The 15,157-nt window shown below is 45.9% G+C and overlaps 1 protein-coding gene across 1 annotated transcript in view; it reads right to left on the bottom strand.

Moving 5' to 3' along the window:
* Window positions 1-2,044: 2,044 nt before the first annotated feature.
* The window catches only part of DYSF (dysferlin), a 266,283-nt gene continuing 253,170 nt past the window's right edge, over window positions 2,045-15,157 (bottom strand). The window contains exons 53-55 of the mRNA XM_065404742.1: window positions 14,228-14,337; window positions 13,240-13,387; window positions 2,045-2,397 (exon numbers count right to left, since the gene is read on the bottom strand). Coding sequence (XP_065260814.1) covers window positions 2,359-2,397; window positions 13,240-13,387; window positions 14,228-14,337 — 297 coding nt within the window. The 3' untranslated portion in view covers window positions 2,045-2,358. The remainder of the gene's footprint in view (window positions 2,398-13,239; window positions 13,388-14,227; window positions 14,338-15,157) is intronic.

A 15,157-nucleotide genomic window follows, 5' to 3' on the forward strand; every position in this document is an offset into this window, starting at 1 on the left:
GATTCTGGGCTAGATGGACCTTTAGTCTGACTCAGTATGGCCGTTCTTATGGTTAGGAAGAAACTCCCCCATCAGCAGGCTATTCCATCACTGACTTTGACAGATGTCAAGTATCAGGGGTAGCCGTGTTAGTCTGTATCCACAAAAACAACAAGGAGTCCAGTGATCTGTTAGTCTTTAAGGTGCCGCTGGACTCCTTGTTGACTTTGACAGAGTTTCCTGAACCTTTTTCTAGCAGTTGGGGCTGGCCACTGTTGGAGACGTGATATTGGGATAGATGGAGCCTTGATCTGAGCCAGCCTGGTGATTTCTTTTCAGAGCTGTGTATGTTCTTCAGGGCAGGGGCTGCTGTCCCTTGTGATTGCAAAGGGACTGGCATGCTCTGGTGCTATCACAATAATTAATAACAATGTATAAGGGATTTAGGGCTTGTTTCTTCTCCTCTCGATCCAGCAAAGCACTTAATCACGTGCTTCTTCGGGGCTTCCATTTAAACACATGCTTAAGCACCGTGCTGGATGGGGACCACAGGGTCACCTTTCATTGCACACTTTGCATAACACATAGAGGGTTCAGGTACTGAGTGAAACCGACCGACTGGACCAAACTCTCATCCCAGTGGAGTCAATGGGAAAGCTTCCACTTATTTCAGTGGGGCTAGGATTGAGCCCACAGACAATAGGAATAGTGGAATAACCTTATCAGAAAGTAGAGTGACCAGATGTCCCGATTTTATAGGGACAGTCCCGATTTTTGGATCTTTTTCTTATATAGGCTCCTATTACCCCCCACCCCCTGTCCCGATTTTTCACACTTGCTGTCTGGTCACCCTATCAGAAAGAGACATTGGTCTTTGCCTTTCACGTCCTTATTTTGGAAAGTGATCACTTACCAGGGTAATGGACACAGAACAACAACCTAAACAGACCAGGTCCATCTAGTCTAGGATACTGCCTCCAAGAGTGGCCAAGCCTAGAAGCTTTAGAAAAAGATATAAAACCCTTTTAATCCACCTAGCTATACCAGGAGGAAAATTAGTTCCTGATCCCAGCTAGTGATCATATTTTGCCCTGAAGTATGAGGATGGGCAACAAAAGGAAATGCAAATGCTGCTCTCATACAGAGAAATATGCAAGTCCAAATATTGCAATCCTTACTCGGGCACAATGGCCACTTATTTCAATGGGAATTTGGACTGATTAGGAACCATAGAATTTGGCCTCCAATCCTTTAAAAAAGAGAGAGAGAGAAAAGAAAAAAACGCATTAGGCTATTTCCCTCAATAATATCATGTGGCAGTGAGTTCCACAGGTTAGATAGTAAGTGCATTTTAAATTATTACCTTTTATCCCCAAATCCTGATTTAGAAGTTGAGGGGCATTAAACTGATTGTAAGGTTGTATATTTCATTAGTGTTGCCATCATTTAATTTAACATTGCATTTGGAGTGACGTGTTTCTTCGGGGGAGGGGAGGGAACGGGAAACTAACATTGCACTGTCTGGCTTCAGTGTGAATTCACTCTGTTTCTCTTTAACGTGTCTGCACACTGTGCTGAGGAGGGTATCTGTTTAGGGGGCGCGTATGAAAATGAAGAGCGCTATAGAAAGCAATCTTTGTAGCCCTTCTGCAAGCAGAACCCCCGCTGAAGGGCGAGGGAGGTTTGCTCCAGTAATTACAATCAAATCCTGCCTTGCATTTGGTTGCTCTAGATTCTAATTCTATTCCTCGTCACAGTCTGCGCCTGCAGTCCCTATGTAGGCAAAGATCACCCCCACTGACTTCAGCAGGAGCAATAGGTGCATTGTAACTCGCCCTAGGCTACACAGTGCTTTTCATCTTCGATATGCTTTATAGACCAGCTAACTCATCTACATTGCACAGAGGGCAAAACTAAGGCAGAGAGACGTATGCAAGGCCCCCGAGAAAGGTGTGACTGGAATGCAAGAGCACTTGGCTTGTAGGCCATGATGCGGACCACTAGCCCACATTTCCTTCGCTAAGGACTGCATGATCAGTCACCCACACTGTCTCCGCAAAGCCTCGCAGCCTAACCACGCCCTACCAAACAAGGCCCTTTCTCAGTGGTGCATTGATATTCAAGCTTTACAGAATGCAGCGTATAAAACAAAGGTAAAATAACAACTATTCCAAACGCTGCTTCTGAAACGTTATGGTGCATACTTCAGCATTGCAAAGGTATAGCTGCTTTTTGGCAACAGTCTAGCATCCGAGAGCATGTGTTTCTTTTCCTTCTCTGTACTGCAACGCAGGCCGACGAGGAGTGGTCACTGATGTCAAACGGTGCCGCGCAGTATCCCAGGATGTACTAGACTCTCTGGCACTTGCCAGTGCCGGTTCAGCTGAAAGGTTTGACCAGTTTCATAGCAGCGTAGTTCTAAGGAAGGGAAGGAAATGACGGGGGGGGGGGGGGGAAGAATGGACATAAAGCAGATACAATATAATGGCACATATATGTTAAAATGTTCTTCCTTTACATTGCTGCACAGTCCCGGCTTCATGGCAGAAACCGGTATAGAACTCACATCCTCAGTCTGCTAAAAGACAGGGCTATTACATGTGAGCTAAAAGGGACTCGCCTCTGGTTAGCAGCAGTACAGGGCCTATGATACACAGACAAGTGGTTCTGATTCCATCCAGTAGAGAGCAGAGGTGTCCGTACTCATTAGTCACTAAACCATCATAGTAACTCTCCAATTCTGTTTTCTCCTTCCATCTTATTTTTAAGATATCCAAAGTCGCACCTCTTCCCAGACAAGTGTGTGCACGGTGCTGCTGCCTGTCTCCTCCCATCAGCCCCGTCCTCAAACAGCCCCACCACCAGCCTCCTTGCTGCAACTGAGTTTTTAAACCCTCCACTGACTTGCTCCAATCGCTCTTTCTCTTTCTATTCCCACTGGCCCCTTAGCACCTGCTCCCTCTCTGTGCTCTTGTCCAGTCTCATTGCAATGGATGCAAGAACCTTCTTCTCTGCAGATCTTGCCCTCTAGAACAGACTCCCTGTATTGCTCTGACCTCCGCTGAAAGCTTCCCCCTCTCACTTCCTTGTGTGTTCCTCTTAGTGCATTTCCCCTCCGTTATTGGCCTCGTGGTGCAATGTGGCATTCCCCGCAATGCACACCGCCATACGACATCGTCCCATCACTGTTGTCTGTGATTTCGACCACCTTCTGCGAACCCTTGCAATTTTGTATACTGCAAAGTGTCTTGGGATACAGATTGCACAGAAGGCACTATACAAAATAAAGCCAGGACATGTCACATTCTACTGTAGGCAGAATGCCCCCCTTTAAAAAGGAGATGGTAGTAACATGCCGGTTAAATTATCAAGACCTAATAGAAATATGTTAATAGGCATGTTTATATCATTTGGAAAGAGCTATATTTAAACTAGCTTTGATTCACACACACACATGCCCCCCAGCCAAATTGGAAATTTCTTCCAAATACACTGAATGTAATTAGTACAGGATGTTCTATCTTAGAATCATAGGACAGGAAGGGACCTCGAGAGGTCATCTAGTCCAGTCCCCCTGCACTCAAGGCAGGACTACGTACTATCTAGACCATCCCTGACAGGTGTTTGTCCAACCTGCTCTTAAAAATCTCCAGTGATGGAGATTCCACAACCTCCCTAGGCAATTTCGTCCAGTGCTTAACCACCCTGACAGTTAGGATGTTTTTTCTAATGTCCAACCTAAACCTCCCTTGCTGCAATTTAAGCCCATTGCTTCTTGTTCTTGCATTCAGAAGTTAAGGAGAACAATTTTTCTCCCTCCTAGAATCATAGAAGATTAGGGTTAGAAGAGACCTCAGGAGGTCATCTAGTGTAGTCCAATCCCCTACTCAAAGCAGGACCAACACCAACTAAATCACTCCTCCTTGTAACAACCTTTAATGTACTTGAAAACTGTTATCATGTCCACCTCAGTCTTCTCTTCTCCAGACTAAACAAACCCAATTTTTTCCATCTTCCCTCATAGGTCATGTATTCTAGACCTTTCATCGTTTTTCTTGCTCTCCTGTGGACATTCTCCGAATTGTCCATATCTTTCCTAAAATATGGTGCCCAGAACTGGACACAATACTCCAGGTGAGGCCTTATTGGCATGGTGTAGAGCAGAAGAATTATTTCTCGTGTCTTGCTTATAACACTCCTGCTCTGCAAGGAGTCACTCTGTTGTTTTTAAAATACAAAAACTAAAAGCACGTTACCACCAAGCTCTTTTGAAAAGCACAAGTAAAGTTTGACCAAAGGCATCATGATAAATTACAACGCATAGCGGATTAGGAGGTTGTTTGCCAATTGAGCGTCGCTAATAATGCCATAAATCAGGAGAGCAAAACTGGGGCTGCTTACCAAAAGTCATTAGAAAAGCCTCCAGTGGAATAGAACTTTCTAATTAATTACACGCCATTTGTCTTTCCGAGTCTATCCCTCCAGAATAGTATTATTTTTATGATTTGACTGGTTCCATTCTGGAGGGGAGCAGGTTTCCTGTCCAGCTATGAATTTCTATTAACGAAGTGCTGAAAGCCAACTAGGATTATCAATCAGTGCAGAAAGCAAGCTGTAATTAGAATTAATGGCAATGGAAGCAAAGCTGAGCTTGCATAGCACAAACAGAGCTTGAAAGAGGAGTAAACAGCTGTGTGAAAAACAGAGCAGAATCCAGTTGGAAGAAGCGTTACATTTTTGTATTTTGGTGGCCGCTAAAATCTTTACAATAAGCACTTTGTCCAGTAGATAACTTTACCGGGGTATTCCCTACGTTTCATAGATTCAGAAGGGACTGTTATGAGCCTCTACTCTGACCTTCTGCCTAACAAAGACTAGAGAATTTCATCCAGGGACGCGCATAGTGGAAGGCAATATCCTTCCTTATTAAGTCAAGCTCAAATGGAAAGCCCATTTAGGTCAAAGGGGGGCTTTCCATTGACTTCAGTGCACACTGGATCAGGCCCCAAGTGAGTGGTATTGAGCCTGACAACTGGTGGTGGAACTAGAGCATATCTTTTAGAAAGACATCCAATCTCAATTTAGAGAGTTCAAGAGATGATGAATTTACCACAGCTCTTGGTAAGTTTTTCCAGTAGTTAATTACACTTGCTGTTAAAAATAGCATCTTAAATCCCTTTGGAATTTTTCTAACTTCAGCTTCCAGCCACTGGATTTTATTATGCTTTAGCCTGCTGATTAAAGATGCCCCCGATGGCAGACTAGGTAGAGGGTATATAGAAGGATAGGAAATTTCCAGGGAACATCACCATCAGAGTCCTTACGTGCAGAGGTAATGGTAAAGATTATAAGTGGCAACCACTGTATAAGTAAAGTTAGTTCAGGCTGTCAAGTAATCCGGCTATGTGGAATGGACTCCACTATATTCAGGAACCTCAGACTATCAGCTTTTCAATATTTTGTTTCCATTTTTGCAAAACCTGACAAATTTTAGAGACAACCTGCCAAACCTTGCAGTTTTCTGCTCAAAACCAGGATGTTTTTCGAGTGGAAATGGTTTCATCGTCAATTGAAAAATGTCAATTTCCAATCATCGGCTAAAGTTCAACATTTCTGTAGCAAAGCCCACAAAACTGGGATTTTGGTACATTTCCGTGGGAAAATGTGATATATGGCAAAAAAATAATGAAAAAAAGCAATGGATTCACAAAACAGCATGGAATGGAAGTGCAAATAGGGTTTTCTTTTTTAAAATATTGCCAAAAAATATTGTTTCTGCTGTTTGCAGAAAGCCTCGGTGGGAAGAAGGACATTCTTGTGAGTCAGTCTTGAGGTTAGGCCTGAGGGGATCTTTGTTCTATCCTCAGATCTATCACAGACTTGCTTTGTGACTTTGGAAAAGTCACTTAGCCCCTGAATCGGCTAAACATGTGCTTAAATCCACCCCTAAGTCCTTAGGTGCTCTGCTCATCTGGGGCCTTCTCAATTCTCTCCTCTGTACAATGGGTAAAATACCTCTCCAAGCTCACAGTTCAGTTGTGGAGCTAAATTCATTGACATTTCTACAATGAGCTGAGGATGCACCCAATTAAATCAACTGTAAATCTCCCCTTGACTTAAATGGGGGTGCAGAATCAAACTGTGAGAGCCACAGATGGCAGGAACTATGCCAGGGCAAATTACTACTGTAGAAAGCCCATGGCTTAGACCTATGGATTGGCCATTTGCTCTTGGAATGTCTGATGACAATGGCTGCCAGAAGCTGGCATTATTACATTGGGCATGGGAGCCAAGTCATGAGTCAGCTGGTTTGTTTCTGTTTCTTGACGGGTTCCTTTCTGCCTGAAATTCAAGGCTCTTCAAGCTGTCATGGGATAAGAGGGAAGGTCCTCTCATGGATTGGTAACTGGTTAAAAGATAGGAAACAAAGGCTAGGAATAAATAGTCAGTTTTCAGAATGGAGAGAGGTAAATAGTGGTGTCCCCCAGGGGTCTGGAGGGACATTCAACATATTCATAAATGATCTGTGCAGAGTCCTGCACTTAGGACGGAAGAATCCCATGCCCCGCTACAGGCTGGGGACCGACTGGCTAAGCAGCAGTTCTGCAGAAAAGGACCTGGGGATTACAATGGACGAGAAGCTGGATATGAGTCAGCAGTGTGCCCTTGTTGCTAAGAAGGCCAACGGCATATTGGGCTGTATTAGTAGGAGCGTTGCCAGCAGATCAAGGGAAGTGATTATTCCCCTCTATTCGGCACTGGTGAGGCCACACCTGGAGTACTGCATCCAGTTTTGGTCCCCCCACTACAGAAGGGATGTGAACAAATTGGAGAGACTCCAGCGGAGGGCAACGAAAATGATTAGGGGGCTGGGGCACATGACTTACGAGGAGAGGCTGCAGGAACTGGGCTTGTTTAGTCTGAAGAAGAGAAGAGTGAGGGGGGATCTGATAGCAGGCTTCAACTACCTGACGGGGGGTTCCAAAGAGGATGGAGCTCGGCTGTTCTCAGTGGTAGCAGATGACAGAACAAGAAGCAATGGTTTCAAGTTGCAGTGGGGGAGGTCTAGGTTGGATATTAGGAAACACTATTTCACTAGAAGGGTGGTGAAGCACTGGAATGGGTTACCTAGGGAGGTGGTGGAATCTTCATCCTTAGAGGTTTTTAAGGCCCAGGCTGGGATGATTTGACAAAGCCCTGGCTGGGATGATTTCGTTGGTGTTGGTCCTGCTTTGAGCAGGGGGTTGGACTAGATGACCTCCTGAGGTCTCTTCCAACCCTAATCTTCTATGATTCTATGATCTGGAAAAAGGGGTAAACAGTGAGGTGGCAAAATTTGCAGATGATACAAAACTACTCAAGATAGCTAAGTCCCAGGCAGACTGCAAAGAGCTACAAAAGGATCTCACAGAACTGGGTGACTGGGCAACAAAATGGCAGATGAAATTCAATGTTGATAAATGCAAAGTAATGCACTTTGGAAAACATAATCCCAACTATACGTATAAAATGATGGGGGTCTAAATTAGCTGTTACCACTCAAGAAAGAGATCTTGGAGTCATTGTGGATAGTTCTCTGAAAACATTCACTCAATGTGCAGCGGCAGTCAAAAAAGCAAACAGAATGTTGGAAATCATTAAGAGAGGGATGGATAATAAGACAGAAAATACTATGTCGCCTCCATATAAATCCATGGTACGCCCACATCTTGAATACTGCGTGCAGATGTGGTCGCCCCATCTCAAAAAAGATAACTTGGAATTTGAAAAGATTCAGAAAAGGGCAACAAAAATGATTAGGGGTATGGAACAGCTTCTGTATGAGGAGAGATTAATAAGACTGGGACTTTTCAGCTTGGAAAAGAGGTGACTAAGGGGGGGATATAATAGTGGTCTATAAAATCATGACTGGTGTGGAGAAAGTAAATATTCCTTCTCATAACACAAGAACTAGGGGTCACCAAATGAAATAAATATGTAGCAGGTTTAAAACAAACAAAAGGAAGTATTTTTTCACACAACGCGCAGTCAGTCTGTGGAACTCCTTGCCAAAGGATGTTGTGAAGGCCAAAACTATAACAGGGTTCAAAAAAGAACTAGATAAACTCATGGAGGATAGGTCCATCAATAGCTATTATCCAGGCTGGGTAGGGATGGTGTCCCTAGCCTCTGTTTGCCAGAAGCTGGGAATGGGCGACAGGGGATGGATCACTTGATGATTACCTGTTCTGTTCATTCTCTCTGGGGCACCTGGCATTGGCCAATGTCGGAAGACAGGATACTGGGCTAGATGGACCTTTGGTCTGACGCTGTATGGCCATTCTTATGTTCTTGTATTCTTATGTTCTATTCACGGTAAGCCTTAGCTCCGGCACTGTCAAGTCCTCCAGAGTCTCTGGTGGAGATGCACCCCAGGTAAGGAGATGGAAACAGGTTCCACACATCTCAAGATCTGGGACCTTTGACACCACTGTTCTGAATAGTACAAAGCAAGGAGGGCTCTCTAGCTCTGCACTCATAGGCCCATCTATGGAAAGACAATTCCTCCTTGGATAACATCCTGTGACACTAAATAACCTGGGCAAGTTTAGTGATGAGCACACGGTAGGAGGGTTGAGGGGGAAAAAAAGAACCAAGAAAGCTGTGGATCACCCTGACGAACTGCCGAGGAAATACACACGTTTCAGTGACCAGCACAAAGGACCTCCAGCAAAAGAAGCGTGCTTTATTTGAGAAATGAACATGCCCCCAGAAGACACTTCTACCCTCAGTATGGATAATCGAGTCCACAAGTGTGCACCTCAGCTGCAAGAACACCGCTTGCTTGCAAAACTAAGTGCATGGGGCTTAGGGGTCCAGGAGGCAAAGTATCATGCAAGATGTTTGGTGTGTCTCTACAACAAAGTCAGGGAGAAGAAAAGTGAGCAAAGCAGCACAGAGAAGATGTTGCACGGGATTGCCTTTGCTGAACTGACAGCATGCACTGAAGAGACCAGACTGAATGAAGCTGTGACTCCGGTCTTTAAACTAGCAGACCTCCCATGGCACTATAGCGCTAGACTAGAACAGCTGTGGGTGGCTGGCTGGGAGCATTCACAGCACTGACCTAAAATCCTGTATCCTCTCACATATTCCAGGTGTCCAAGCACACAAAGGACATGATGTGCTCCTTGCCTTCAACAAGGATATCGGACACACCCTCTGAAAAGCATGTGAGGAAGACTCTGACAACAGCAAAAATTATTTGAAGGGACATGTTTCAAATTAAACACAGTTTACTGGATCATTTGACCCACGATGCCAAACAAGATCTGCACCTGAGTCACTATTGGCACTGATGTCCATGACATTGGATGGTCCAAACATTAAAACTCAGAACAAATTTCCATTCATCCAACTACACTTATGTTGGCACACCTGTTGCTGTAGAACAGCAATATCCATCGCCGTGAAGTACCACAACACAGCTTGAGAAAGATCTTTACCAATCGACATTGCTTTGACATTTCATGCACAGGCACGAAAAAATGAGTTAGCGGATACCGTCTTTAAACGTGGATTGTCCATCGCCTAAGACAGAGCGTTGGCCATCTGTCCCAGCATGGCAAACAGTGCATGCCAACACTACGATGATGAGAAATGTTGTCTGTCTTCTAAAGATTTGTGGTGGTCTGTTCACTACTGTGGACGACATAGACCACAATCCCAGTTCCACCACAGCAACAAACTCCTTGCACAGAATGGGGATATCAGTTTTTCAGCATCCCAGTACTCAAGTGGAGGGAGTTGTCAGGGATTCCCAGCCTAGACCGTGAGACTGCAGCATCAGTGAAGAAGACTATATCATCACTTCCTGAGTCTTACACAATTGTCCCTCCCTGTGCAGAGAAACCCACAGGGAGAGGATCAGTCCAAGAGGGGCGGAAGAGTGGTTGGTTCAGCAGAGGAAAGAGAAGCTAGGATGCTCTAGGGAGAAGCCAGAAGCCTGCGAACCAAAGGGAGGTTGTGTTAAACCCAAGCTGTGGGGAAGCTGCACAAGGGGGCTTGGAGTTAGGAAGCAGGCCAGGGAAACAGCAGCATGCCAGAAGAAGCAGCCCTAACTGGAGCTGGAACCCTAGTAGAGGGCAGGCCTGAGTTCCCCTAACAGCCCTGAGGAAGGGGCGTACGAGCCCAACGGAAGAAATATTTAGCCTAGGGTGTGGCTGAAGACTGACCCCAAAGGACGGGACAAGGAATAACCCATAAGGAGGTCAAAAGCTCTTTTGTGTTGGGATATTTAGTGAACATTCAAATTGGACCTTTTTGTTAACCCGGAAGGGGACTGAACTTTTGGGGACTTGGCTGGACGGCTGAGCCATGGAAGACCTGGTGAGAGGCAGACAGCCTGCAGGAGGCACCAGAGACAAGGGCCCCTTGCAGAATCGCACCCTGACACACGGGGGCACTGGGGGTTGTGAGGACACTACCTTACAGTGCCACAGTGTAGGAAAGATGTGGACAAACTGGAGAGAGTCCAGAGAAGAGCAACAGAAATGATTAAAGTTTTAGAAAACTTGATCTATGAGGAAAGGCTAAAAAAAATGGGCAAGTTTAGTCTTGAGAAAAGAAGACTGAGGGGGGACCTGATAGTCTTCAAATATGTCAAAGGAGTTATAAAGAAAACTGTGATCAATTGTTCTCCATGTCCATGACAAGAAGTAATGGGCTTAATCTGCCACAAGGGAGATTTAGATTAGATATTAGGGAAAACTTTCTACCTCTAAGCGAGGTTGTGGAATTCCCATCATTGGAGATTTTTAAGAACAGGTTGGACAAACAGCTATCAGGGATGGTCTAGGTTTATTTGATCCTGCCTCATCACCAGGGAACTGGACTAGATGACCTCCCAAGGTCCCTTCCAGTCCGACATTTCTATGATTCTATGAAAATCCTTAAGCTCTCTGCTGCTCTGGGGCCTTTAGCTCTCCATGTCTCCGTTTTCAGCTTGTATCTTCTTCTCCCACCCATTGTCTGTATAGATCAGTGGCTCTTTTCCATAATGCGACTTCCCCAAGTTTCCCCTCCCATTTACCTGGAACATCCTCCCCCATCCTTCCATTACCAATATAGGAAGGAAAGGCAGTCATAACCCACTGACACCTGCTCATGACTCCCAACCTGAGAACATATGATTCAGGGACTGTCTCTTACTGTCTGTATATGCCACACCTAGCACACTGGGCCCCGCTGTTGGCTGCAGCCTCCATGGGCTACTGTAATCCAAATAATAATATAATGGATTGTCCTTTAATGTACGGAATCTGAGTTGTACCAGTGACTCTTGCCAAAGATCTGTATCTAGAGTGACCAGACGGCCCAACATTATCAGGACCTTCCCAGCATTAGGGGCTTTGTCTTGCCTCTGAAAGAAAGTGTCCCGATTTTTCACACTTGCTATCTGATCACCCTAGGGGTAGCCCCAATACACAAACCATCCCCACTGTTCTAGCTTTAGTGCCAAAGGTTGATATTTAAGAGAGCAGGAAAGGAACTAAATCTCTGAGTGGGATAGACAACCCGGTGACCCAAAAATCTGGGGGAAGCCATTTCAAATAAATGAAAACAGAAACATTCCATGAAACAGTCTAGCTTTCAAGAAAGATGACTAAGCCTGTCCAAAGTGAAATGAAATACAACAACAATTTGCTATGAACAGTCAGAGAAAAACACAAGCAATAATGAATGTAAATCAATATTTAGAGCTAAAGGATTTTTGTTTCTCTCAACTTAGTTTTAGTACCATAATATCATAACAAATCCTAAACCACTGGAAACTTAAAGGAGACAGTAGGGCTAGAAGGGAGATCTTCCTGCTCAGAAAGAACAGGCCCTGCTACTTGAGCTAAGGAAAATCTTCATTAATTGCTTGCAGTATAGGGCATATGAAACACAACCGACTATTTCTGATTCTGTCTAGCAGGGGACAGTGCTTCGCACTTGTATAATTATGTCTTTTTAAATAATATTTAGCAAGTAACTTATCCTTTCTCAGACGAGGCAAGTATTATTGTCCTTTAGTAAAGATGGGGAACCGGAGGTAAAGAGACGTGTCTAGAGCTGAGAGCCAGGAACTCCAGAGCTGTAATCCCATCATATCTTTGTCCACCAGAACAATCTATTGTGCGTGATCTCAAATGGTTTGAAAGAGATTACAGTGCTTAGGAGACATTGAGCACTTTGCTTTATGGCTGCACACGAAGCAATCTGCAAATGCAGCCTCTCTCTTGGATAAAGTTATAAATTACCCCAAAAGAGTGTGTGGGGGGGTGGGGTTTATAGATGTACACAGCACAGAATTTGTTAAGTGCTGGAAAGAAAGAGGTAGGTCATTTTTCTATCAGTCTGGGGAGGGGAGGAATGGGATCCAAAACACAGCATGAATTATTTCAGTGTTTTAAAAACAGGAGGATTTGAAACCCATCCCAAGGCCAAGCTGGAAGGCTGGAGGTTTGGTTATTTATTTATTTTGTTTTGCAAATGGAACTGAACGCAAGGCAGAAAAAGCCACTGTGCTGATTAATGAGGTGGGATCCTTTCCCCTCTGTTCCATACATTATGTCAGCAGAACACTCCTTCCAAGCCCTGATAATGAGAGATTGGGCTGCTTGGATCCCTGTAAACTACCCTGCATCTTTAACCAATTACACTTGAACATACTTTCACTACTGCTCAATGCGGGGGGGGGGGGGGGGGAGGGAGCTGCCTTTCTGTTCAAGGCAGCAGCAGCGCTTTCCATCCCTGGATGGCCTTCCACTTGAGGATCTCAGAGCACGTTGGAAATCAATGAAACCTCACCGCCTACCCCACAAGGCTGGGATTAGTATAATCGCCACCCCCATTCTACACATTGGGGAAACTGAGGCACAGAAAAGGCATATGACTTGACACACAGCAGAATCCAGACAGACAGACTCTGGAAATCCCCCACCATCCCTATCCCTGGGGCAGCCTCATTGGCGCTAGCAATGGAGATACGGGTAGAGCAGGCCAGGTGCCTGCAGCGTAACTACCAGGACATCGACCCCTGCTCTGAAATGACGAGGTGTGGCTAAAATAACAAGGGCATGCCCACGCTAGGGCTATGGGGGGAATTGTGCCGACGGCAGGGCAGTGGTGGGAAATGGGTAAGTAAAATGCCAGCGTAGCCACGGCGTGGGGGCTGGTTCTAATAGCTGTCTGGGGGGCCTGGCAGCGTTTCTCCAGCCCCTGCCGACATCGTACCGGGAAGGCGTAGATGAAAATCCCGATGAAGAGCAGCAGGATGAAGATCACGACGGCGATGAGAAAGACCCACTTGAAGCGCCGCCACAGGATGTACTTCATGGTTTTGTAGGGGGAGGTGAACCACAGGAAGGAGGTTTCCGGGCGCCTGCAACCAGGACCATCAGGGTTAGCTCTGAGATCGCTGCACAGGATGGCCCCCTCAGCCTTTAGCAACTGCTGAGCGCAACAGGCATCTCCAAGGGGGATTGCGCCCAGTCGGACCCCCGGACGCCCCGCAGAACACGCCCACTGAACCCCCGCCCACAGACATCCTGGGTGCGTCCAGGCAGAACATGCCAGCCGAGCTCCCACTAGATACGTACTGACCAGATGTACCCATGGTACCATCTGAACCCTCTTGGATACCATGAGTACATCTGGGCAATACGTGCCATCTAAGCCTCCTTAGATACCACGGGGTACATCCTGGCACTACATCCCATCTGAACCCCCTTGGATACTATGGGTACATCCTGGCACTACATCCCATCTGAGCCCCCTTGGATACTATGGGTACATCCTGGCACTACATCCCATCTGAACCCCCTTGGATACTATGGGTACATCCTGGCACTACATCCCATCTGAACCCCCTTGGATACTATGGGTACATCCTGGCACTACATCCCATCTGAGCCCCCTTGGATACCATGAGTACATCTGGGCACTACATCCCATCTGAGCCCACCTTGGATACCACAGGGTAAAGGCAGGAAGTACATGTCATCTGAGCCCACCTTGGATAGCACGGGGTACAGGCGGGCAGTACATGTCATCTGAGTGCACACACACACAGATGGCAGTGAGCTCTAATGCCCCACTGTAAGTGTTTGCTGGATTGGGCCTCTGTAGATTGTGACCTCTTGGCCCACGGGGCCTGTCTTTTCAACTTGCTTCTAACATGTCCCGGGTCCCTATGGTTGGTTTAGAATCAACAAGCTCTTACTTGGGGTCCTCCAACTTCGGGTTCATGTTTGGCTCATCGCGGCCCATCCCTGCCGGCCTTTCTTCCTGCTCCTGCTCTGTCACAATCTCCAAGGTCATTTCCAACTTACCCTGCATGGGAAAAGAGGCAGGAAATAGAGTAACTGGCTCTGTGGAGCGAAACACTGACTTGGGAAAGGAAAATTGCTTCAGGGCTTCAACCAATGGCTAACTGTTAGGGATCAGGGTGATTATCGCACATCTGCTACTGCTGGATTCGGGTCCTGGCCACAGGACGCTGGACTAAATGGACCGTGGGTCTGATCCAGTCTGGCAATTGTTGTGTTCCTCTGTTTCAAATTAGAACTCTGTGGGAGGAGGCTGAGCTAGATTCACCCATATTTTCTTAAGCCAAGAACATACATATCCCTTCCGTCTATTCTTCCGTGAAAGAGCTAGCAAACGAGTGGCCAGGCTGCAGTGTCTGAGGAAACAACGAATATTGAGCCACTAATGGAGAATATTTGCAAAAAGTGACTTTTCAATATGTAATCACACGCGTTCATTGGGTTCTACGTGCTCATCCAGGCAGGGAACAGACCACGTGACCTCAACAACCAGTCAGAACAATTCAGTTTTCCAACTATCAAACTCTCATTCAGGGACCATCATTTTGCTCTGTTTCTACCGTGCCTAGCACAATGGGGCCCTGGTCGACGACTGAGGCTCTTAGGGTGCACAGATGAATGATCATGAGAAATTGGAGAATACAAAACAGGGCAACGTTCACGAGAACAAATGATTTGTTCTGAATGATTTGTCCAGTGCTGTGACAAAAGCTGGAAAACCCTTAGGAGAGGAAGGATGGACCAGGGTTTAGGGCACTAGTCTAGACCCTAGGTCAATTCCCTGCTCTGCCACAGATTTCCTTTGTGACCTTGGGCAAGTCACT

The sequence above is a fragment of the Emys orbicularis genome, chromosome 5 (assembly GCF_028017835.1).
Source record: "Emys orbicularis isolate rEmyOrb1 chromosome 5, rEmyOrb1.hap1, whole genome shotgun sequence".
In the NCBI taxonomy this organism is placed as follows: domain Eukaryota; kingdom Metazoa; phylum Chordata; order Testudines; family Emydidae; genus Emys; species Emys orbicularis.